Below are 26,413 nucleotides of genomic sequence, written 5' to 3'. Positions count from 1 at the left end.
AGACAAATATGTTTATCAAGTATATGCTTTTGTAGATCTCATGGATGCAGCATATCGAAAAGCCACCAAAGCCAGAACAAAGATTGGATTGAATTGGACAAGTCTCAGGAAAAATATACACATTGGATGAGCTGGCGATGGAGGAATTGTACTCTCCGGAGCTTTTGTCTCCGAGCATTTATACACACTGGACAATCCGGTGATTGAAGAAGTTGTGCACGATGGAGCATTCCAAAAGTTGAAGTCTAAATGTTCCACACGTTGGATGGTCTAATGTTTGAAGTTATGCACATCAGAGGCTTCGTCGGAGTATTTTCCAGAGATTTCCTTCGGTTCAATGGAAGATGTAGTAATACACGTCGGATGATCCAGTGCTTGTATCGGAGGCTTCGCCAAAGAATTTTGTACAGCAACGGCTAGTAATTGCTGGTCTTGGCTGGATGATGCACACCGGAAGATCTGTTGTTCGGAGGTGTTGCATGTCGGATCATCCAATGTTCAGAAAAAATGTGACTGTTGGAGCATTGGTAGTTCGCGAGGATATACCCCTCCCCCACTCGGTCATTTGAATGTGTTGGAGTCCAGAGAAGCTCACATACACTTGAGGAGACATTCAAGCCACCAAAGTGCTAAAAGTGATCATCCAAGGCAATTAGAACAAAATTATGGAGTGATTAGTGCTATGAGGCCTATAGAGTGTTGTTGCTTGGTATTGCTGCCTAGAGAGGGGATTAAGGAGCGATCCTACCTTGTACCAAATGGTACGTCGACGTCTTGTAGTGTTGGTGACTCATCGGCACCATGAGGCTTTGTGGTTCAAGCTTATCAATCCTTCAACTTTGTGTGGAGCGGTGGCAAGAAGTTTGTATGGAGATGTGAAGACCCTTGCCTTGGTGGCTCAAGCTCTGAAGTGAATACGGCGGCAAGTGACCGGAAGAGTCTTGTGGTGAGCCTTGCCTTTTTGGCTTAGTGGCTCAACCTACTTGATGCCTAGGTAGCTCAAGGGTCATGACTGGGTGCCGATTGAGAGCAGTAGCCTAAGTGGTTGCTCCAACGTGGACTAGAGGTGATATTTATGCTATCGATACCACGAGATAAAAATTATTTGTGTCGAGTTTGTTCTCTCTACCTTCTTTACGTTTCCGCATTTACATATTTGCAAGTTACTTTTGCGTGTTTACCTTCCTAGAGTAGTTTGCTAGGATTGGATATAGGTTGTAAACACTTTTGAGTGGTAGATTAGACACACTAGATAAATCTATAACACTTTTAGATATAAATTAATATAGGTTTATTTTGTGAATTTTGTAGAGCTGATAAGTTCTTCCAATACAAGCAAGTCAAGACGGAGACTAAGGAAAAGAAGAAGACAATAAATCTCTCAAATAAGACCTTCAACATCTACATCAAGCCTAACTATAAGATCAAGACCAAGAGCAACAACTACACGCTCAAGAAAAAGGACAATGGCAAAGTGGTTGCGCATATGGTTGGGTGAAAGGATCAAAGGTGGAACCAACCCATTTGGGTGCTCAAGAAAGTCATCACCAATATGAAGGAGCTTCAAACAGTTTAGATTCCAAAGAAGACTTAAAGTTCATAGGTCGGTTCGAGGGATTTGGAGACTTAGTGCACAAGATAAAATGAAGGTTCAAGCAAATAAATCAAGTGTACAAGATTGGAGGCACACTAATGAAGATATTGATCATCATATACCCAAATCCCCCATCAAAAGTTAAACGAGGTAATGGTAGCTAGATTTGTATCATATTTTTTTACATTTAGTATATTTTCCTTGTCTAGGATTGCTTGTGCATATTTTATTTCCTTGTAATGCCAAGTGTAAGTTTTTCATATGGTCGGTTGCTTATGTTTCTCTTTAATCCATGAGAAATCTATATGGTTTATTAGTTGTACGATTTTTTTATGATATATTTCTATATGTGGTATCCTTTTATGTGTCATGAATCCAACCTATAGGGTATCCTTCCTATTATTATCAATGACAAGTGCTTGTTTCTCACAAGTATTTGACACTTATATGCACGTATTTAGAGGTAGCATATCCTATGAGTTGTGATTTTAAGACTAACATGTGTTTTAAGTGGTATCATTTGTAGTCTCATGGAGTGATAATTACAAATGAGTCTAATCATATGTATGCACACATATAAGGGGAGTTTAGATCATATCATGCGAATTTTATGAATTGTGATCCATTTTTTTTAATTTCAAATAGTATCCACATAATTATTTCACATCACAAGTGGTACTATTCAAATGGATCATAATTTATGAAATTCTCTCTCTAGTGCTCTAACAGTTTTCCCTTGAGTTCAATATGTGTTTGTAGTATTTTTGATATTGTTGACAAAGTGAGAGAATTTTAGCGACCAAAACAAGATGCAAGATTGTTGACAAAGTGAGAAGCATGATGCAAGAAGCGTGCATGAAAGGACTACAGGTGATATCAAAGTAAGAAGCACACAAAGAAAGAGCGCTTGCATGGGTCGATCAAGAGAAATAGTAGCGATAGAGAAAAGGGGAGAACTATCTATATGCCAGTCACAACAAAAGGGAGACAAAGTGGAGATAAGAACAAGGTATGATAAAGATGGGATATTTTCCTTACAATTTTGTATCATTGATTTTTCTTACTATGCATCCAAGCAAAGTGGTAAGGCATTGTGCTCTTTACAATTTGTATCATTTTTATTTACCACTTGTTTTGGTTGTGTTGTCATCAATCACAAAAGAGAGAGAGATTGTAGCAAGCATGTCCCTTTTAAAGTATATATGTGATTTTGATGATTAATAGCAACATAGTCAATGGGACTAACATACTTGTCAAGTATATGCTTTAATATGTCACATGGATGCAACATATGAAGAAGTCATCAAAACCGGAACAAAGATTGGATTGAATTAGACAAGTTTCAGAAAAAATATACACGATGGATGATCTGGTAATGGAGGAATGGTACACACAAGAGCTTTTGTCTCCAAGCATTTGTACACACCGGATAATCCGATGATTGAAGAAGTTGTACACGCCGGAGCATTCCAGAAGTTGAAGTTCAAGTGTTCCACATGTTAGATGGTCCGGCGTTTGAAGTTGTGCACGCCAGAGGCTTTGTAGGAGTATTTTCTAGAGATTTCCTTTGGTTCAATGGAAGATAGAGTTATATACGCCGGATAGTTCGGTGCTTATATCGGAGGCTTCACTAGAGGATTTTGTACAAAAACAGCTAGTAACGGCTAGTCTTGGGTGGACGATGCACCCCAAAAGGTCCGATGTTTGGAGATGGTGCACGCCAGATCATCTGGCATTCAAGAAAAATGTGACCGTTGGAGCAATGGCTAGTTCACGAGGTTGAGACTATATATATCCCCACTCGGTCATTTGAAGGTCCTGGAGTCCAAACAAGCTCACAAACACTTGAGGAGACATCCAAACCACCAAATACTAAAAGTGAACATCCAAGACAATTAGCATAAGATTATAGAGTGCTTAGTGCTATTAAGTCTAGAGAGAATTGTTGCTAGGTATTGCTGCCTAGAGAGAAGATCAAGGAGTGATCCTACCATGTACGAAATAGTACATCGGCGCATTGGAGTGTTGATGACTCGTTGGCACCGTGAGCCTTGGTGGTTCAAGCTTGTCGACCCTTCGACTTCGTGAGGAGCGGTGGCAAAAAGCTTGTACGGGGACACAAAGACTCTTGCCTTGGTGGCTCAAGCTCTGAAGTGAAGACGGCGGTAAGTGACCGGAAGATAGGATTGTTGTGAGCCTTATCTTTGTGGCTCAACCTATTTGAGACATAGGTGGCTTAAGGGTCGTGACCAAGTGCCGACCAGGAACAATAGTCCAGATAGTTGCTCCAACATGGACTAGAGGTGGCGTTTATGTCATAAATACTACAGGATAAAAATCTTTTGTGCTGAGTTTGCTCTCTCTACGTTCTTTATGTTTCCGCATTTACATACTTGCAAGTTACTTTTGCGTGTTTACCTTCCTATAATAGTCTAGTAGGATTGGCTATAGGTTGCAAATTTTTTTGAGTGGTAGAGTAGACATACTAGATAAACCTAGAGCACTTTTAGATAGAAATTGATATATATTTATCTTATGAAGGTTTTGAAGCCGATAAGTTTAGATGTCCTAATTCATCCCCTCTTAGGACATCACCGATCCCTTTCAGCTGCGTGTCAGCTGGGCAGACACGTATGCATGCTGCATGGTGCGTGTTTTTACCATGAACATGAAAATTCCAGCATGTAGATGCATACCTTATTAGAATCGTTCATTTTCATTGAGATTCATGTTGGAGTGGTAAGTAAAAAAATATAGGGTAAGTAAGAGAATCAACGGATGGATGTGTATCAGGTGGGAGTGATGGATGATCTAAATAGATTGTGCGTGGACAATGGCATCCAGAGTTGCACTTCCCTTCTACCGGGGTACATTGGCTGAGGGATAAGGAGGAGAACCTGTCTTATTTATCCTACACACATCATGAATGAAGCAAGCAAAAACTTTGCAAAGATGAGCATAGTTGCGATTTGTATGGGCTTTTGCTTGCCCAAGCCCCAACTCCAAATTCTGTAGGTCAACTTTGGATTACTCCGAACTAAATTGGAGAGGAATTTGGTGGTTTACTCATACCAACATGGTTTTTTCACTTTGTTGTTTATACTGTTGAATTTCTTTTGAGATTTACGCTGAACCTTTGCCTTCTAAGTGAAAATGGGTTTAGCGCTAGCAGACATCTTGAGGTACCTTTATATGTGGTTTAGCATTCCTGATACCTTCACCTTGTCGCGAATGGCAGATAATGAATTTCCTACTCACATGAAGTATGGTACACATTTTTGTCACTTCCATTTTGAGCAAACTGTAGTTTTGCCTACTTATGCCTTATGGTGCATTCGTGTGTACAAGAAGGTATGGGGATTTAAACCTTAGTATATCTGGAGAGTATGTCCGATGGAAAAATAGAAATGTGGCCCTCGCATCGTATCTACAGGTTGCGCATGGAAATGAGGCAGTCATGGCACCACCGACCAACGGAGGTTGCGGCATCTATCGCTCCCTCTCCCCTCTCCTTAACACCCCTCTTCCAGATCTATGGTGGTCGAGATGAAGATGGTGAGGACGGTGAGAAGGATGTTGTGGTGGCAATCAATTTCGAGTGGACTCGTGCGATGGCATGCAGATCAACACAGTGGTTGCTAGATCCGGTGACTGGTCATTTTGCCATTGGAGAAGACTACCACGTGCCATGGTGGTTGTCACCGTCAACGCTACTGCTTGGCTCTTGTCGGCGGTTAGGAGAAGCAGTGGCGACACTCAAGGTTGTTTGTCGGGGCGTACCGTTGCGGTGGAGGTAAGGGAGAGCCTTGCTGTCCATGTCGACACTTCATTGTTCAGGCCCGACGCTGGTGTAACACCCTACTTTACAACTAAGCATAAAATAGCTAAAAAATTCAAATTTTTTGGCAGAGTTTCCTCTAAAAGTGTGATATAACTGACAATATAACCACATGCAAGATATGTATCATATAAACGATGTATGAAATGTTTCACAACGCAACCAAAACATACGAGTTTCTACAGTATATACAAGTTTACTTCTTCAAACGTGGAAGTTATTACAACACTGACAACTACCAAAAACATAGTTTTAAAGATGAGTTGGGTTATTAACGTTGTGACGAGGTAGTGTGTGCAGCTAACATGTTCCATGCCCCAAAATGCATGTCAATAGCCTAAGCGTACCTGAAAAGGAGTTAATTGGGGGGGGGGGGGGTGAGATGAGCTCAACAAGTATAAGCTATGAATATAAACACATATCACTTAGTTAAATAGCATTTTGGAAAGACAAACATTTTCTTCACAATGAGAATTTAAAACATATGAGTTTGAAGAAAGTATCCTTCCGCATGATAGCATATTCATTGACGTAACAACGATAACTTTCAATACAGTTTTACCATATATCATGACATTAAACTCTCCAGGATCTGTATTCTTTAAATATTTTACAAATGTATGAATTCTATGATGCAACTCCATTTGAGAGTTTTGCGCTAGACGATGCCAACCTCTCATGCAACTCCATGTACCGGTACAAGTCACGCACGATGGCAGTGACCGACCTTTATCACCATATGAAGTGCATAAATGCAAATGTATGAATGTGAATTGATGTCAATTCTTATAATTTTCTTTTGATGACTCATGATAAATAACACTACAACTGATTCATGACGCCAATGATATAATCCAAATCAATAAGAATGGCATGGATTTAATTTGTCAAATACAACATCATCCATGATTTGAATGAATTAGAAAATGCCATATACTTCAATTTTATTTGTAAAGAAGTAAGACATGAATATAAACATAGCACTAAATTTTACCCTCACATTACTTGCCTTTTACTGAAGGCGGCGAAGAAACCTTGCTTAGGTACGCTCGGAAGTACTACCACCTGAACAAGTACATTTTTAGTGCTAAAACACATCGGAAACACATATAGTATGAAAGCGTTCTTCCTACGCCTGAAAACATCGCATATACGTCATTATTTCAAAACACGCTAAACAGAAACTCATATAGCAAGAACGGATATAACATCTCCACTTCAAGGTCAAATTAGATTTTTCCCATATTAAATAGACCTTGTTCAATTAAAAGAAAAGATATTTCACTTTGATGTCACATCTTCAAGTCAACAATGATTATTGTAAGCAAATCGAATCACCGATCACATATCTGACAGGAATTGATTTGATTCAATTCAACTACAAACGTATAGAGATTACTTAGGAATCACTTTCGAAGGCTTGAAAATGAATCCGATGAAATCAGGAAATTTCCATCCTTTCCCCTCTTTTACCCTTTCTCCTTCTCTCCATTTTCTTTTCTTTTCCTTTCTTTCTTTTCTTTTCTCTCCTTTCCTCCCTGTTTCTTTCTTCTGCTCCTTGCCTTTCTCTTTTGATTAGCACACACACACACACATAGAGAGAGAGAGAGCAGTGAGGGGAGAGTGGCAAGGCGGCCAGTGTAGAGAGGGAGCGCGATGGCATGGCTATGGCAACATTGCAACGACTAAGGCGACGACGATAGTGCAGCAACGCGGTGATGGACGACTACGCAGGAGTGGTGGTGCGGCTTCTTGAGCGGCGACGCGGCACGACGAGTAGCAGAGAGCAGCAGACAGCGGTGATGCGGCAGCTTGAGCGGCGGTGTGGCACGACAGCGTGCACAGCCAAGGGAGACAAGGGGCGGTGTGAGGGAGCCATGAGCCGGTCAAGCTCGGGATGCATCTGGATGGATCAGGTCAAGGGCCGATCCATCCACAATCTTTTTCTTTTAAAAAAAAATCAATCAACGGTCTAAGTTTATTAGGCTTGCTACAGATCACAGGGTGTCCGAAACGGATGTTTGAATATCAAAATGGGTTAGTCTCTACGAGATCTACACGGCTGCGGTCTCCGATCATTCATATGAGCAACATAGTTAAAAGTCAATTATTTGGTCAACTCTCTCTTTTTCCTTTTTTGAATATTCGGTATTACAGCTGGTGCACCTCAGGTGCCAAGTCTACGAGGTGTGGGTTGGCGCGCCTTGTCTTCGTGGCCATCCAATTTGGCAAAAAGTTCCAACTCTGTTTTCGCTCAGGTCTAGGGTGTTGCTACTACTCCTCTCACTTGTGTCACGAGATCTGAAGACGCCAAAAGTCGTGCAACAAGAGTGCCGCCCCTGGTGAGTAGGGAAGAGCTCCACTTCCACACGGTCTGTCGTGGGTCTTTATGCCCCCGATCTCTTGCTCCCTCCTAGTGGGGATTGTGTATTGAGAGGAGTGGGACCTGACTATGAAACGGATTATGAGTCGCCTCCGACTTTTGTAGTTACTTGCCATTTGGGGATGCTGCCCACCTTCATCCATGATATGTTTTCTTATGATGTGTTATTTTCTGTGGTTCTTCAACGAGGTGGAGCATGTGGTTCATCTTGTCATTAGCTTCATCCCTACTCTTAAGCTCCGTGCTTTGGTGTTCCTCTGCATCATCAAACCTATATAGATTGTAGCTTCAGTGTGTTACGTGAAAACCGCTTGTTTGCATCGTGTATGTTGTACATGTTGCCGGTTTGTTTCGATGTTGTACTAGGTCAGTATAGCCCTCTCTTGTGTTAGGTTTCTTAATTCGGTGGGTCATTGTAATACTCTAACTTCTCTTAATAAAATATGTGCCAAGCACGTTATTAAAAAAAAATATGTAGATAGTATTCTCACACCTGCATTACTTTTGGAAGAGATGTTCATTATGAAACAGAAGGCTCGGAGAAGGTAAGAACATGACCTACTCACCAACACAGAAAATTGATCATATGCCTATTAGGAGACAACAGCTGCAGAAGCAATGTTATCCCAAAATTTCACGGGCTGCGTTTTTGAGTTTTAAGTTCAACTTTTTTTCCCTCAACAGTGCAATATGGTGCTATACTTAGGACATATTTGTTTCAGATTGTTTCTGACTTATGTTTCTGTCAGAAGTCTAGAATCTAGAAACCCAAACAAACGGATTTGCTAAAAAGTGATTTTTAAGAAGGCAGAAACATATTTTTGAGAAAATAAACTAGAAGCTGAGAAACTAGCTGAGGGTAGTTTTTCTGAGAAGTAGTATGCTGAGAAGAAAAAAATTATTATAAAATCCAATAGCTAAAATTAAAAATAGCTTTTTAAAAAAACTAAAAATACAGTTTTTAAAAAAGTTAAAAACAGAAACCTAAACAAACAGTACTTAGCCAAGACGAATAGATGAACGCACGTGCACGATCGGACGAGAGAGCAAATCTCAACGCTGATCTAACCGCCGGTAGCGTCTGCCCCTTCCGATCCAGCCGTCCGCGCAGCAACAGAAAACCCTCCTAAAACCCCACGATTTGATCCCCCGCCGCCGGCGCCGTGAAAACTAACGCAACCCACCCAAGCCTTCCGCCGCCGCCATGGGTTCCTCCGCCAGCCACGCCGCGGCCCCTCCTCCCGCGCCTACATCCTACGTGGCGGCCCCTCCCCCCTTCGCGGCTGCCCACGCCGAGCCCCCGCCGAGGCCCCACGAGGAGGAGAAGGCGGCGGCCGAGGAGAAGGTGGACTACATGAACCTCCCGTGCCCCGTCCCCTACGAGGAGATCCAGCGCGAGGCCTTCAGTAAGTCTCCGGTGCCACCGCCCTTGTTTGACCTGTGCTGTCGATCGCCGCTGCAACTCACCTGCCGGTCGAGCCGATGACGAATAACGATGTGATCTTCTTGATGCTTGTTGCAGTGGCGCTAAAGCCCGAGCTCTTCGAGGGCATGCGCTTCGATTTCACCAAGGTGCTCAACACGTACTTCACATTAAACCACAGGTGCCCAGCTCGGTGCCTCTTTTTTGTTTTCTGTTCATGTAAATCACTTGCTGTCTGGCGATGTTGTCACAATTGCTGTGCGTTTGCTTGAACCAGTGTGATAATGGGATCCATTGACCTCCCGTCACAGGGGGATGAGGTGATCAAGATCCCCACCTCGAACTACGAGTTCGGCGCCAACTTTCTTGATCCCAGGGTTGTATTCCTTTCCCTATTAGAGCGGTGTTGAGCACGTCTAGGTTCACTTAATGTGATCTATATGGTTTTTTACTCTTGATCTTAATGGGGTTCCCTTGTAGATGATGCTCGTCGGGAGGGTCTCACATGATGGAAGGGTGAACGCCCGTGTCAAGTGCGATCTTACAGACAATCTTTCTCTAAAGATAAATGCTCAGGTGATTTATTTGTATCCGCGAGTCAGATTGATGATCATATGGGATCAGCTCTACTTAGTTCCGTATTTTAATTCCTTAGTTGACTTAGTTTGTGCTCTGCAGTTGACAAATGAGCCCCATTACTCCCAAGGCATGTTTAATTTTGATTATAAGGTCAGTCTCCCTCCCTTATTTGGTCATTTAATTTTATGGGCAATATCGTAGCAGTTGTATGTTGCTCTTCTTTTTTGGTTCAACAAGTAACTACGGTATATTATCTAACTTCTTTCTCTTATGAGGGAAATTGTTCACTACCACTGCTGTTGCTCTGTTTGCATCAAATTGATGGGATCTTGTTTTGTGGACTTTGTATCTGTCAAAGAAAGAAATTAATACTTTATTCAAACCTGTTTTGCTGCTGAAATTTTGTTTACATCTTAGGAGTTCTCCCCATTCTCCCTATCAGATAAGGATAGGGCGTGAGTTGTGGTACTAGAGCAAAAGTTAGTGTGAACATGCTCAATCACTTGAACATGTCTTTATGGGATGTTGCCATTTACGAAACCTGAATGTTGATCTTATTTGTAGTAGTATCGTTGTAAATGATTTTAATAAAAGATGGTAACATCAATGTATCGGCTGTATCCTAATTATGTGTGGTATTCCATGAATCTTGATTGGTGCTGGAAAAACTTGCAAATGCTTAAGAACTTAATTTTAAGAATCTTTTATCAAATGTCTTCCCAGTTCCAATTATTACACTTTTGTTCCAAATATATTCTTGGTGTCTTCAGCTATTTTTTTAAAGAGATACTTGAAGGAATGGAATATCCCTAAGGAACTATCCATGGATAGAAGCGCGTTTAAGTTTGCAATCCATGCGGCAGAACCATGACTTATGCATCGGTCTCCTTGTACTGTTATTACTTTTACTATATTTTACTATTACTAGTACCTTTATTATTCTTATTGTTTTCTCATCATCTTTTTAGTTGGATATTGTGCGTTTCATCTCTAGCCTATCCTATCTTGCTTGGGCCTAAAAGGCTTTGTTGTTGTGTATTCTGCTATTTTTAATTTGATTTTGCTTCTTCTGTTTTTCTCAGTTTCACCCCTTTCTTTTCCATCTATATTTGTTAATGTGTCTCTATTTGTTTCTGTTTTACTGTACAGTTTTGAGGAATATTAGAGATTATGGGTCACACATGTTAGGTTCCAAATTTTATTTTATTTTCAGTACAAGTTTGATAAAATGTAAAAAACCTGGGCGTGTTTTTCGAACCCCCCCCCCCCCTCCCCAAACCACACACCACCCCAAGTTGGGCAGAATTTTTTAAGTTTCTTGTAGTCTTTACTGAGCACCTGATTGCTTAAGTTTTCATATGATAATTTACAAATGTTATTTGCTTTCATTATTTGTAACTTGATCTCTTTTTTGCCCTTGGTTCCAGGGCAAAGATTTCAGATCTCAGTTTCAAATTGGGAATAATGCCTTCTATGGTGGGAACTATATCCAGGTACATACTTGCATGTTTTAGCATAACAAACATTTGAGCAATTTATTGAATTTCGTTATATTTTTTATGCACTATTATTCACCCAATTGGACAATTATATAACAAAATCTGAACAACAGTATCCATTTATAGAAATATCATGGAAGTTTCTATGTACTCCATCTGCTGCAATGCTCTGTTTAATGAAAACATTAACTTTTGAGCAATGCTTCATAATTCTGCTTCCTACTAGTAAGTAGCCATTCTAGGCAATACCAGTTTGGACTAAGCTCATTGCTGTTCTTTTGCAAGGGATGGGTAGAATACAAAACCGTGATATTTCTCTTTTGTCCACTCGAAGTTTACCTAGCCAAAGAAGATGGTATTCATGTTACGAGGAGTCACACATGTTTCAAAGCCAAATGAATTCTAATAACTTTCTCGGTACAATATGCACAAACCTATCACCCCAAACGTAGCTTAAGCAGTCAACAGAGTGGCACATTCCCTTTGATCTGTTCATTAGACTGGAGGATAGAAGGGCTCACATAGGTCTATGTGGTCATGGTGTATAAGAATTAAGAAAGTTCCTGCTTTGCTCAAAATCTCATGAGTTGAGTTTAAGTGGGACAGAGAGAAGGAAATTTCAGGGAATGTTAAGGCAGATGTACAGAAGTTAATTTGGGATAGAGTATATGCAGCATTCTGTTCTGTCATTTCATTGTTCAGATATTTAACATCTTAGGCCAATATATAAATTTTGTTTATTTCAGAGTGTCACAAAGAATCTCTCCTTGGGAACTGAAGCTTTTTGGCTTGGGCAGCAAAGAAAATCAGGAGTTGGTTTTGTTGCTCGCTATGACACAAAGAAAATGGTAAGTTTCTTTCTTTATAACTTTAAACTTCCCATGATCATGATGTTGCACATATGAAGTTGTCGTGTTCATAATAGAGTGGATCTGTCTACATTTCGGAACGTAGAATTACTATTTTTCTAGAGCCATTTAGGCCCTATTTGTTTTTTTATTCTGATTATGGATTCTAGCCCTAAAAGCAAAAGCAAAAACAAACAGGCCCAATCTAAAAACTGATTCTCACAATCCACAAGCCAAGTTTTACTACGAAATCCTGCAATTCACAATCTGGTAGGAATGAGCTTCTTCACAGAATCCAGATTATGATAATCTACAGCAAAAACAAACAGGGCCTTAACTGAATTCCAAGAAACTACAGTCTGAATGTTTTCCACACTGAAATGTACAAGTTACTGACAGTAATTAAGTTGTGGTTGCTAGGATTTTGGAAAGTACAAGTTCAACCTGTATTTTTTTTTTGAATATTTAATTTTAGGCCAAATTGCCTGAGAGCTAAAATGAAAACCAACTAGTTCAATATGGAAAATGCATTCAAGAAAGGACTATACCTTGCCTGAACACATTTGCAAACTACAAACGCATCATGGTAGTAAAAATTTAAAAGAGATTTAAATACTTGGAGTCATGTGATTTGCCACCTCTCCTGTGAACCCTCAGGGGCAGTCAAGTAATATGCGTGTGATTTTGTTGGAATCCCTTTGACCCATAGAAAGTTTCTGCGTTTTCCACAATTTGATCCGAACTGAGATAAAAAGTAAGGTATTTTGCAATCATTTAGCTGCATAGTATCAAACATTTTGAACCACCAATATACTTAGTTGTCAGAGTTTTTTTTTTAATTTGGCTGCTACTTGCGTATATTGTCTATCATTTCTGAGAATGAAACTAAACATTTGCTGCCTATAAGCTGGGAACAAACAAACAAACAACAACAACAACAACAACAAAGTCTTTTAGCCCCAAGCAAGTTGGGGTAGGCTAGAGATGAAATTATGAAACCCACAAGATCCAAATAAAAAGATGATGATGAAACACTAATATTAATAAAGGTACTAGTAATAGTAAAAGTAATAACGGTACAAGAAGATCGATGCATAAGTCATGATTTTGGCACACGGATTGTTAACTTCCACGCGCTTCTATACATGGATAGTTCTTTGGGAATATTTCATTCTTTCAAGTCTCTCTTTACAGACTCCTATGTCAAGTTTGGTCGACCATAGCCTCTTCACATTATCGGCGTGCCTTAGTATCTCGCTATGCACATGTGACTCTGGAGATCTCCATTGGATGTCCAAACCATCTCAATCGATGTTGGACAAGGTTTTCTTCAATGTGTCACCCCTACCCTATCACATATATCATCATTTCGGATCCGATCCTTTTTTATATGACCACAAATCCATCGCAACATACACATCTCTGCTACACTTAACTGCTGGACATGTCGTCTTTTAGTTGGCCAATATTCTACGCCATACAACATCGCGGGTCGAATCACCGTCCTATAGAACTTGTCCTTTTAGCTTTTGTGGCACCGTCTTGTCACATAAATAAGTTGGGAACAAACCGTGTACATATATTTTCATGCCAAGTTTTAAAAGAGCTAATACTATGGGAGTGTTAATTAAGACTAGGACTTGATCACAAGAACGCACGTTAGTTAACTGGTTTTCTCCAGAAATCAATCAAACCGTTTCCAGACCTTGGAAATAATGTTGTCATTTGAGGTTTACTATTGACTGTTTCTTAACTCAGCTAGTATCTGGGTTCTAGAAGCCGGTCCCAAACTGGAGGACAGGCTTTGTTTTTTGGTGTTGCCATGCCAGTTATGCATTTTGATTTTTTTTTATAAACAAATTCTTGTTCTTGAAGATTTAAAGTTTGGGATATATACTGAATGCAATTTAGACGGGGGTTTACTGAGCTGACAAGAACTAGTGGCTGGTTCAGGTTTATCCGTTGGTTATCATCCGGTTGCTAGCAGTTTGTGGAAGAATGGATAGCATAGTTAAGAAGTTTTCATAAAGCGGTTATTATGAGCCGTTTGGCTACACAAAACGTTTCAGTTTCGGGGTTGAACTGGTGAGGGAGCCAGCCAAACGGTGAGCAGCAAAACGTTTCCGGCTGAAACGTTTCTCAGTATCTCCTGTTTTTGCCGCATCATTTCCCAGTTTGCCCCCACCCTGGACGTTCTGAGGACGGAGAGATGATGGAGGTGGCGGCGCCGGGGTCGGCCAAGTAGCAGGCGCGTGGCGGCGTTCAGCAGGTGCTGCCCCAAAATTACTCGCCATCCCAAAATCGCTGGGCTGTGAAGGAGATGGTTGAGAGAGGGAGATATTGGCTGTGGTTGCTCTCCTTAGGCAAGAGGAAGCTAAGGAATAGAGATGGAGAAGATGACAGCTGGGGAGAAAGAATGTGAGAGGAGCGGTAGGTAGATGAGGATTCTAGATAGATCTTGGGCCTAAATAATTATGCCCGCGAAATAAATTCAATTTTTTTAGAGATTTTCATACGAACTATGCCTGTTCGGTTCAGTTTTGACTGCTTGACAAAGTGTATTAGTTGATTCATGGTCATATGAAACTAGTTCAGTTCATTGAACCTACTCTCTGGTCTGATTGAAACCATGAAATAGTTTATATTGATGCAAATTAGCCATTGTTATTGCAAAAAAAAAAGAATATCAATACAAGGGTAGAATGGTCAATTACATCATCATTTTCTTTTTTAAGAAATCGAATCCAGCTAACTAGCCAAATAATTTCCAGAGGTGATTTTGATTCACTAGAGAAATGTTTCTAAAGAGAATTCGGATTCGAAACGTTTCTGGGAGAATCTGGATTCCTACCAAACAAGCCCTTACTCATAATTATGAAATTTCTTGTATTTACATGAATCAGATAAACCTGCTTCTGTTTTTAGCAAATTCTAATGCTGCACTTCCTTGGTTGAAGCTAAAAATGTGCACGCATACTGCTTTATGTCATAGTGAAAATATGTTTTTCAGCAGGATTTAAGCTCATATCTTGTAATCGATGTGGTAAAATCAGGTTGTTTCTTTATGTGTTTAGCACTTTTTGGAGCCTTTGTGAAACTGGTCTCTCATTTAATGAATTGTAACATGAGTGTTAGAACTCATTTTGGTAGTACACTACTGGCACCAACCATATCACATTCATTAAAATGGTAATTGGGTATTTTAATCTGTATCTGATGGAGCCATATCACATATATGTGCAGGTTGTAACTGGGCAAATTGCAAGCACTGGAATGGTTGCACTTAGTTACGTTCAGAAAATATCTGAGAAGGTCAGTGTTCTTTTATAATCATCTGAATACTTTTTTTCTTTACTAGCAGCTTCATTCCATAAGCTTCCTTGTGCAGGTTTCCCTTGCATCCGATTTCATGTACAATCAGATGACAAAGGATGTAACAGCAAGTTTTGGTTATGATTATATGCTGAGACAGGTATCCTTACTACTTTGTTCTTCGCCTTTCCTATTTGTTTCCTGCTTCAGAGTGATATTGGAATGAAAAAGTTGCTGCTAATTGAGTGTATTCAACTGTTCCCGAGAATCAAAAGTTCCACCATGTAGTGCAACAGAAGTTTTGCATTCTACATTTAAAAAAAATATATGTTGAAGTTTTAGGAGCTTTCAATTATTCAACTTGGGTGACCTCACCTGAAAAATTAAGTGAATATATTTCTTCTCAACATTGCAGTGTCGATTGAGGGGAAAGGTGGATACCAATGGCGTAGTTTCTGCTCTTTTGGAGGAGAGATTGACTCCAGGCGTCAATTTTGTTCTTTCTGCAGAGGTCTGCTTGTGCCACTAATTATTCTATATACTTGAACCTTACTCTACTATTCAGTCTGTTTCTGTTTCGCTGCTGCCCCTTCTATTAACATCTTTATTTAAGTGGGAAGCCAAGTCTGAATTAATGAGCTGGAAGTAGTGGAAACATATGTGAATCAATATAGATGTACTCGTGATTCATCAAGTCTGAATTAATGAAATGGAAATAGTAGAAACATCTGTGGATGAAATTTTGATGTACCCGTGATAAGACATAGAATAGAACTATACCCAAAGAAGAAAGGAACGCTACACATAAATCCTGGGCACCTCAGATGTTTGATCGCCTCTACGTGAGTGATGGTAGCACACTAGGCAGCAGAGATTGAAATTTGAGAAGGCATTACTTACGGTCACTATTCCATCTTCACTGGGGCTTTGGTCGTTGGATAAACTCTTGTCAGTTTGTAGATCTGGATCCCCTGCTATTGTAAATATAACTTCAAGGGGGATGGGAAATTTCATGCATTTTCGGCTGTAGATTTGTGTATGGACGGGCCTGGATTGCACTTGTAAATGTAAAATTGGCAAATCGCAGTATGGTTTTCCCTCTTTGACCATTAGGAGGTGGATCCCGTAGATTGTAAAATGGTGCGGTTTGTTCTTACGGGGGATCTTGTTACTGTACTGGCAGGCGTAAGCGCCCATACATTGTTTTATTAGTTATGGTCCCATACATTGTTTTATAAGTTGTCATTTTTATGTTTTATGGCACCGCTGGAACTTCCACATTTTCTGGATATAGTTTCCTAGCAATATTATATCAGCATCCCTTTCTACATCTGAAGGACCGTTACTCTAAAAAGGCTGATTTTATTCTAAATCTCGTGCAGGTTGATCACTGGAAGAAAGATCACAGATTCGGCTTTGGTATGACCGTTGGAGAGTAAGACGACTACAGCAGTTCTTCGAGACACCTGTAATGATCATAGTGGTTAGCATTGGTCGACAAGGATCAAGACAGTTCTAGTTTTGTTGCATTTATTTGTCTTCGGTTCATTATTTAGCTGCTATGGCCTTGGGCCGCGGGGAGGCGCCTCTTGATTGTACTGGGCACGTTACTTGAGTTGCGTAGATTAATGTGTGGTTATGCACCTTAGTCACGCTGGAACAGGGAAACCTGAATATATTTCAATACTACCGATTACATCGTTTTTATGGCGTTGGATTTCTTTTTGAGATACTGCAACGCTATTTGGTTTGTGGTATGTGCTGCTATTCTTCTCCATTGCTGTGAGACGTCTATTTTACTCCAAAAACTAATATCTCATTTTTGTTGGTTAGATGTCTGTATTATCCATATAAATTTTGCAATTTGGCTCAGTTCCTTCCAGCACGTTGTGTTTCTAAAACAGGAATTTCTTTCTTGATTCATCCATCGTCTCCATGCACGTCTTAAATTCTTAATGTTTTGGCGGTTTACAATTTGCAGTGCTCATTGATGAAGTAACTCTAAAGAAAATTGTAATAACTGAATGGCACGGCCAAGAATGAAAAATTATCTGGCATTCCAACCTGGCCTGGAATTTCAATAACTTAGAATAGAAAAATCTATCTACTGCTATAATGCTGTCATTGATTATTACAGAAGATTCTTTCAACTCAATTGCAGTGTTGAAGGAATTACTGAAGAGCAGGAATGCAACAAAAATTATTATACAGTTTTAAACCGTGTTATAGGCCCAAAGAAGTTCGAGGTGCCACCAGTTAAGGCTAAAGCTCCTCTTGGTAAGCAACAAAAAAATTGGGGGACAAACCAATCAGATGAAAAGAACCACATCTGCTTCTCAGACGTGATCGCACACTGCATTTGTAAACTCTGATGTGGATGCCTTTCCGCCAAGATCAGCAGTCCTAAACTTCCCCTCTGAGATAGTCTGGAGGATGGCATTGTGGATCCGGTCTGCTTGGTCATTGAATTGCAAGTGGCGCAACATCATAACAGCGCTCAGCATAAGAGCCGTTGGGTTCGCAAGATTCTGGAAACAATCAACAATCATCCAATACGGTTAAACACATAGGAATCACCACACCAATAGTTTACAGGAGGAACATGCCCAGCCAACTTTTTTTTTTTAAAAAAAAGGTCTGATTAAGCTACAATATCTAAATAAGTCTTTTAAGTAATTATTCATAAAAGGTGCATATTGATTATTAAATGATGCAACTGCATCGAAACATTATAACACATCATGCATAAAGAAGTAATGTTATTGATTCCCTATCACATAATGAGAAACCACAGAAGTAAAACATCGTAAATAAGATAGGAAAGAGCCATTGTTTAAGACTAACTCACCTTGCCAGCAATATCAGGAGCAGAACCATGAACTGCTTCTGCCAGACAAATGCCACCTTCACCAATATTGCAGCTGGGAAAACGAACAAAAAGTGAATTGATGTTGTATCAAAACCCAAATATGTTAAGACTAATTGAAGCAAGTCTACCTGGGTGTTAGACCCAAGCCGCCAATCAAACCAGCACATAGATCGCTAATAATGTCACCATAAAGATTTGGCATCACCAATACATCAAAAAGACTAGGATTCTTCACAAGCTGCAAGCAGATGCAGTTCATAATCAGAGATGTCATTATGTTATAATTGAGATGCAAATAGCGTAGTCTGATGCTCTCAGGCAGGGCATCACTATCAAGAGCATGTCAACAATTGACAGAATAACCATGGGGATCCGATTGACAGAACATACCGTCATACAGCAATTGTCAATGATAACCTCCTCGTATGCAATTTCTGGGTACTTTTCAGCTACTTCACGGCAACACTACAATTACAATAAAAATGAACAAAACATAAGCTCTCAAAAAGATTATAATTAAAAATGTATTCCATGATTAAAAAGGACCAATGATAGCCCACAGACCTTGAGGAAAAGACCATCTGTCTTCCTCATAATATTGGCTTTGTGTATCGCAGAGACCCTTTCCCGACCATTGGCCTTAGCATAATGGAAAGCATACTCTGCCACTCTTAAACTTGCCTGACGAGTAATAATTTTCAAACTTTCTACAACACCTCTCACAACCTGGAGAAAAACTAGCACACAATGAGAAAAAATACTAATGAGATTGATCAAAGCAACATGTTCTTTAAGAATGCTTACCTGATGCTCAAGGCCACTATATTCTCCTTCAGTATTTTCACGAATTGTCACAAGGTTAACATCATCGTATCGAGTCTTGTAGCCTGGGAGGCTGTTGCAAGGTCTGACATTGGCGTAAAGTCCAAGTTCTTTCCTTAATGTAAGATTCAAAGATCGGTGCCCTTTTCCAATAGGTGTAGCCATAGGACCTTTTAAGCCAACTTTGTTTCTACGCACCGACTCCAGGCTTTCCCATGTCAAAAAGCTCTCTGTTCTGGGATCAACTTCTGTACCAACATAATGTTCTTCCCATTCTATTGGTACCCCTGCAACATTGAATACCTGAAATAGCAAAACTAAAAGCTTAGACATTGCAAAAAACAAGCTGCCTTCTCAGATATCATGCATCAATGAATTACATTCACAAATTAACAACAGTAAAGCGAACAGCAAAGTTGCCTAATTCAGTTGAAAGCTACAGTTTCACAATTGAAGTAATCTGCTTCAAATACATGGGACCATAATCAAGATAAGATATAGAATCAACAGTCATAATAGTTCTGTTTCGATGGATCAGTTTGCATATCAAGCACAAATATGCCTAACTACTTCATGTCGGAGCAATGATTGTAAAAATCCATTTCAGCAGAAAATTCAGAGATGCAAACTAGAAAGAACAATTTGCAACTAGAAGGTGGTCAATTAATTATACCAGTTGCAAATTCATGCCAAGGAAGCAATACAAAGTAGAAATTGTACTTTTTAAAATGTTCAGCAATAATGGTTTCATCTGTGAGTAAGTGGATAGCATTAGGTCCTAGATACCATTGCTATGTCAACCAACAAATAGAGCCATGGTTGAAAATATAATTTCCTAGTTGATCCAAACATCAAAATAACAGTCACTCGCGGATACGCTACAAGATATATTTGATGTCCATATTTTCGCTCGTGATGCTATTCAGATGCACACAGTTTTCTAAGACTTGATACTCAGGCAAATTAAGGACGTAGTGCTTCATAATAACTTATGCCTTCGACTGCATTGGATCCAATATAGAGAATCGATACAGTGAATGCAACTATAATATTGACGAGACTACATCACTCACTAAATGCATGCAACAACAACAGCCTTTGTCCCAAGCAAGTTGGGGTAGGCACTCATTGAATGCATACAAGACATAATTTATTTCAGACAAAGAAATTGGGGCAAGCTGCAGATCACAAACTTATGAAATAGTAAGAGTGCCATGTATAACTGATAGGAACATATTATGAAAACCGCAAACGGTGAATCCTCTTCAAGAGGATCCAAATATCAAAATAGAAAACAAATCCAAGTTGCCTAACTGACACAAGTAACATTTTTTGGAAGAAACCAACTACAAATATTCAGAACTCTTGCTTTCAAAAAAAGCATTCATGTAAATGTAATTACCCAAACTATTATATTGTGTGAGCCTGATTTCTGAGCTATTGTCTTGTTCAATCTCTACAAAACACACTTCCAAACTAATGTCGCATAGCAGCAGGCCAAATTCTGGACTTTTGCATTTAACCTATGGGCTATGGCTACAGTTTTGTACGATCCAAAGATGATTTCTCTTTCCCACTTAAGTATTGAGATTTGTTTAAAAATTAACACAAATACCGTGAAGACAAACCAGTGAAGTGGGGAAAAAATCATCCTCCCTCTGTTTGGGTGAAGCAGAGAAGCCAGCCCTTCGGGCCTTCCCCACCTTTATTCAATTTGTGATAACCTCTCGTTCCACCTCATTTATATACATGTGTTTATCATCCAAATCTGATTTCATTTTAGATTCTAGGTTTAGGGTCTAGAGATGGCTAATGGGGAACACATAATCAAAACATTCTTACTTTTCTAACCTGAACAAATAATTCTGATGAAACCAGACAAAGAGTAAAAGAATAATCATTCTAAGAGTGGGTATAAAAAGATAGAACTATCCTACGAGGCATGGCCGCATGGATAATGTCCCAATTGGCGTAATTAAAACCCAGCTTTAGCTTTTGATCACACAAACGAACTTGTTGCAAATTATAAGAAGGCAGTCGTAATTGTACACGAGTTACAAAAAAAATAGCGCGCAACACAACCGCACGTAAATTCCGTACCTGCTTGACTGACTCGGCGATCTCGGGCCCGATGCCGTCGCCAGGGAAGAGCGTGGCGCGGATGGTCTCCCCAGAAGCCGTGGAAAATGGCGCCATCGCCGCGGCCCGGCCCGTCACCCGCGGTAGGACGCTCCCCTGAAGAAGCCTCCGGAGCGCCATGCCTCCCCCACTCCCCTGCCACAGCCAACAGCACGCACGTCAACCCTAAACGTTGCGGGACCGGACGCGCCTGCCTAACTATCCAACCGATCCAAGAACTGCCGTTCCCCGCGCGTCGAATTCGATCGCGCAAACGCGCGCGAAACCCTACAGATTCGCGCAGAATTCGATAGAGAGACGCCCAGTCCCCGGTCAAACGGGAGAAGATCCAAGCAAGGGAGGTGGCAGGATTCGGTGAGATCGTGAGAGAGAATGTACCGGAGGACAAGGATTCTCGAGGGCTCGCGGCGGTGGCGGCGGCGGCGGCGCGCGGCGACGAGGATGGGGAGACGGAGGGGAAGAGTATGGGAAAAGGAGAGGGTGGTGGTGGTGGTGGAAGGAAGGAGACTTGTTCTGTGCTTCCTCCGATTTATCTGGCCGTCCATCTGGATCGGACGGCTGGGGTTCGCCGGGCCCACGCTCCGTCGATGGTGATGATTCTTTCTTGCGCAAGCAGAAGAGAAGTCTTCCCCTTTTTTTTTATAGGGGAAAGAAGAAAAGTTTGTTTCAGAGTTGGCCTTGGGGCCCAATTTTTATTCCTTATTGACCACTGCAAATAAATTTTATTCTCACTAAAAAAACAATTTTTTCTTCAAGTTCACTAAAGTGATGGAGAGCTTCTTTTAGTAGGAATGGATGAAAAAAGGTCCACATAATTTGGTTAAAAGTATCACATGTGGTCAATCCAAATACCTGAATTTTGTTATCTTAAATCACCTGGGATCTCTATGGTGCGTAGAATATGTATATTTTTATTCTGAATCACCTGTGAAACCTAACCTGAGATTATACTTCATAAAGAGTTTTTGTGATTTGCTACCACTATTAGAGAAATCATTTGTATAGATGGTTCAAAAATCTCGTGTGGGATTTTTTTTTTCAAACCGTCTGTAGAAAATAATATGTACAAATCAGATTTGTACATATGGGTTTTGAACCGTCCGTTAAAAAAAATTATACATACGGTTTCAATAGCTAGCCGTCTATGCTATGGAATTTCGCAGATTGCTCGAAGGTTCAAGCTGTCTTTGATATAGTAACATTACAAACGGCTCCAATAATAAGCCATCTATACTATAGGATAATACAAACGACTCCAGTTGTAAGCCATCTGTGAACTAGGAACATAAGTCGTCTGTTGTGCATCTGTACAGATGGTTATAGGCTTAGAACCGTCTGTACATTCATATATACATTACTGAATTCATATATTACTTAATGTAAATTGATATAATCATACACACAACAATAAAATGTCATACACAATAGATCATTTGCATTCAAACAACAACATATTTACCATTTCCATTCAAAATCCATACACACAGTAGATCGAACATCTTCATTCAATGTCACAAAGTCACACATATCATACAAAGTCATATACATAAACAAAAGTAAAATATCAATATTATAAAACCTCACAACATTTGCAAAGCATTCTTCATTCTTTATTCTTGAGTCAACCTCATGCTGACAATATATAAACTAACAAATTAGCTTTAACATACTGAATTAGAGAGAAGTAATGAGTTCATTTGCTTCATTTCTATATCATTAACCATAAAGTTATAATACATCAATATACTGCAAGAAACAAGCATTTTTAAAATATTGGACTGACCAACTTCTGTTGAGATTACAAACATTGGCTCCTAAAGTTATCATGATCATGAAATTCACCGCTCTCCTTTATGATCTCCTCATGTATAAAATAGATGAGCCATTTTTAAATATACATGAGATTGTCCTTTTCGAGAGTATTTATAGAAAATTTATATATCTGTAGAAGAAAATTAAAAGAGTTAGGCACAACGATGAAAAATGTATCTTAATATACTATAATTACACTAACCGACAGATATACTGGTAAGCTAGAGCCAACGATTTGCATAATATATTAGGAAACATAGTACCCATAGAGGTTGGTGCCATGTGGTTGCTTGTGACATTGTAGAAATTTGTGCACGGTAAATTAGTTCTATGAAATGCATATTATATCAGTAAATTGATGTGTGGTGGATGAATTATTACCAGGAACTTATGTTGGTGGCTTGCCGAGGGTTTATGTCTCCGTATAAGCCCACCCATCGAAACATACTTCACGAACGCCCTTGTTAGCAAGTCTATCAAATCTGAATTCCTCTCTGTGTCGTAGTTCCTGGGGTCCAAGTATATGCAGTGTTGATTATGTGTATAGATACAAACTAGCATCCAATGGTCTTTGTAGTTGTACGGTAGAAGAATAAGGTCTTTCGTTCCACAGAGAGCGAGCATGGCCTCCGCGACATATGTCTCGACCTCCCCCGAAGACCAAGTGATCGTTGAGCCACATACGACCTGTGGGTCGAGGAATCCAATTCTCGGATTCTCCCTCCTCGATTCTTGAATCATATGTCTACACATAAGAGTAATGTAGATGAATGAACGTATCAATGAGTTAGGCGGTTCATTAAGTATGGACCGTGATTAATAACACTTACAATGTCTAGAATCTTATTAGGTCGATGCCCAGCATGTCATGATGGTAGAGGAGGAATAAATTCTTGAAGGTCATGAGGAAGGTTACGGCTGGTTTCAGGAAATGTTGCCGCTAGTACTTGGCGCTGAAACCATGAGGAGAAAGATGTTCCTCCTCATGGATCCTCTTCATGTATAGCTCGTGTAGAATCATACTTGCCCAGTCCAATTGCTCTAACACTTTCTTGCTCAGTAATGGCTGGCCTGTCACATAAGTGTTTGACAGAGGTTCTTCTTCTACTTCCTCGATCTTGTCCAACTGTTTGTTGGCTTTGCGCTTTCTGGGAAGTGTCATTTTGGCGAATTGTTAGGCAGATTTGCTGAACAACTGTTGTTGCTCATGTGGTGCAGAAGGAGATTTGACCTTTGGCAGAGCACGACAAAAAGAGAAGTCGTTGCCGTCACGTACTGGAGATGGCGGACGTCGAAGCTATGGAGACGGTGAAGGGACAACCAGTGTTATGAACTTCTTCGACCACTAGATGAAGGAGTGGATGGCCTCCCCAAGTGTCCTGACATCGTCCTCTAGGGGAATAGGAAGTGGGAGGGACGTGCTATTCCCATATACCATGTCCACTGACACCCTAGCGTAACCAGACTATAGTGGAACTCTGTGAATAGTCTGTTCTCCGCCATATGGGAACGTCAAGCCCATGCTAACCTCAATGATGTTATCGGAGCCAACGGTGATGGATAGTACGAGCTTGCACTTGGTGGCCGCCTTTATGTCGTCGACAGGGTGTCTCTCGCTAGGGATCTCTTTTGGAATGTCGTCGACGGGGGGGGGGGGGGACACCTTCAAATCCATCGATAGGGAAGTCATGTTGATTGAGCATGTTATCTGGTGCAGATGCGTAGGTACTCCGGTGTCGAGCCGGTGAAGATTCAAGTGTCGTGGCTACATCCTGCTGCCTCATAGCCCGTACTCGCTCCTTAACCCGTTGTTCCATCCTTTCTTCAAACATATCCATCTTTTATTTCATCCTTTCTTTGACCTCAATGACAATCTCCATTCCCAGTCGTTCACGCTCAACTTTGTTTCTCCTTCAGCTCCTATATGAATCGGTGTCATCAAGGAATCCCAACTTTCATGTAACGGAAACACCTATGCTACATGTGCAACCCGAGTGCTCTTTGTTTCCCAGAGTTGATGTTAGTATGTATTTTTCCTGAGATGGATGAAATGATTCTTGAGTGGATTCTTCCGAAAGTTGCAGGATCCTTTGATCCACTTGCTCGGTTTTGGCTTCCTTAAGGCGATGAAACCATCGGACGAGCATACGACCCTTCCTCGGAACCAGTTTCCCCGGGGCCGTCTCTCAGTGATGCTAGGTCAAGAGAAATCAAACCATTTGCAAAAGGTGTGGACCGGTTCTCCCGAGGTGCCTACTCATCCTCCTTATCCTAGTCCAACTCTTTGCGCACATACCCACCGGTGTCGAGCCTATGAGGGTGCGCGTTGCATGACTGACGTGCCTTGTTAGCCTGATTCTGCTACTGAAATTCCTCAGACTGACACGTCACACAAACTTTGTCCATTGATCGGTCAAGTACCCATAAATAATATTATTGGGGACAAGATCATGCTTCACATATGTATTATACAGCTCGCTCTTGAAGGTCTTTCACGTCTTACCCATCTTGGATGTTGTCTGTCTTTTCACGGCCTCCAAGGAGCATCCTTCAGGAAAGTTAAATTGAGCTTTAATTGTTTCCCACAAGAAATTTTTGTCGCTCTACGGCATGGCCTTACAGTTTAGGTAGGTTATCCTGACCCTTGTTCTTTCAAGTGAATTCCAAGTGAGGTGCATGCTCTATGGAATGCCGCCTGAGCTTGTTGAGGCTATGTTGGCACACCTTCCTTATTGGCGTGAGTTATGGTGTAGTGACCCGTGGGTATTTGATTTTTGCCTAGGGCACCTCGCTTTCGCTTCTGCTTCTGAGTTTCTTCTATTCGCTTCTGAGAAGTTGCCTCCTCATCTAGTCGAGCAGTGACCTTTTCTCGTTGAGGAGAAGAAGTACAAGACGGTTTATGTTCATCTCTAGACGCCATTTTCAAAATATTAAAAATCATATGCTTATTAGGAGAAGAGGTATGAATGATATATGTGCAAACTTACAATTTTAAATTTTGCACTGGACATTGCAGTTTTCTTTATGTTATTGTAGTTTATTTGATTATTAGTGACATGAAGTGCATGATTCCTATTTTAGTACTACTCATGTGTAAATGCTGATTCTTCTTTTTAAGAAATGACAATGTGGACTCATTGGTTGAAGGCTACTGGCTTTTACATGTTAATTCAGGAGCATGGAGATGCTTTGATCCCTTTATGAATACAAATTACAAACTAGTGCATTTATACGTACATGCAACAAGTTTGTAATCCTTCTAGAAGTAGGCTGTAGAGACGGGCAATACCATGTA

General features: G+C 40.4%; 2 protein-coding genes across 3 annotated transcripts; one reads left to right on the top strand and one right to left on the bottom strand.

The window, feature by feature from the left end:
* The first annotated feature begins 8,923 nt into the window (after positions 1-8,923).
* Positions 8,924-17,183, top strand: LOC133899491 (mitochondrial import receptor subunit TOM40-1-like). 2 transcript variants are annotated; one of them, XM_062340479.1, is made up of 11 exons: positions 8,924-9,221; positions 9,338-9,419; positions 9,516-9,615; positions 9,719-9,814; positions 9,917-9,967; positions 11,245-11,310; positions 12,063-12,164; positions 15,408-15,476; positions 15,553-15,636; positions 15,892-15,987; positions 16,859-17,183. In XM_062340479.1, the coding sequence occupies exons 1-11, from the start codon at positions 9,020-9,022 to the stop codon at positions 16,913-16,915; spliced, it is 1,005 nt and encodes a 334-aa protein (XP_062196463.1). In that variant the 5' UTR covers positions 8,924-9,019; the 3' UTR covers positions 16,916-17,183. The 2 variants fall into 2 exon arrangements, with proteins under 2 accessions (XP_062196463.1, XP_062196470.1); XM_062340486.1 differs by having other exon boundaries at positions 9,134-9,221; positions 9,338-9,387.
* A 331-nt stretch (positions 17,184-17,514) lies between these two features.
* LOC133899485 (isocitrate dehydrogenase [NAD] catalytic subunit 5, mitochondrial-like) lies at positions 17,515-21,838 on the bottom strand. The gene is made up of 8 exons (XM_062340466.1): positions 21,685-21,838; positions 21,268-21,441; positions 19,150-19,470; positions 18,910-19,071; positions 18,736-18,810; positions 18,474-18,583; positions 18,325-18,397; positions 17,515-18,004 (listed from the first exon to the last, which is right to left on the bottom strand). Exons 2-8 carry the CDS (start codon positions 21,424-21,426, stop codon positions 17,813-17,815), a joined length of 1,092 nt encoding a protein of 363 aa, XP_062196450.1. The 5' UTR covers positions 21,427-21,441; positions 21,685-21,838; the 3' UTR covers positions 17,515-17,812.
* Between the last annotated feature and the right edge of the window lie 4,575 nt (positions 21,839-26,413).

The sequence above is a fragment of the Phragmites australis genome, chromosome 2, assembly GCF_958298935.1.
Source record: "Phragmites australis chromosome 2, lpPhrAust1.1, whole genome shotgun sequence".
Taxonomy (NCBI): Eukaryota; Viridiplantae; Streptophyta; class Magnoliopsida; order Poales; family Poaceae; genus Phragmites; species Phragmites australis.
Note: the sequence above shows the minus strand (reverse complement) of the source record. Positions and strands in the feature narration are given on the sequence as shown.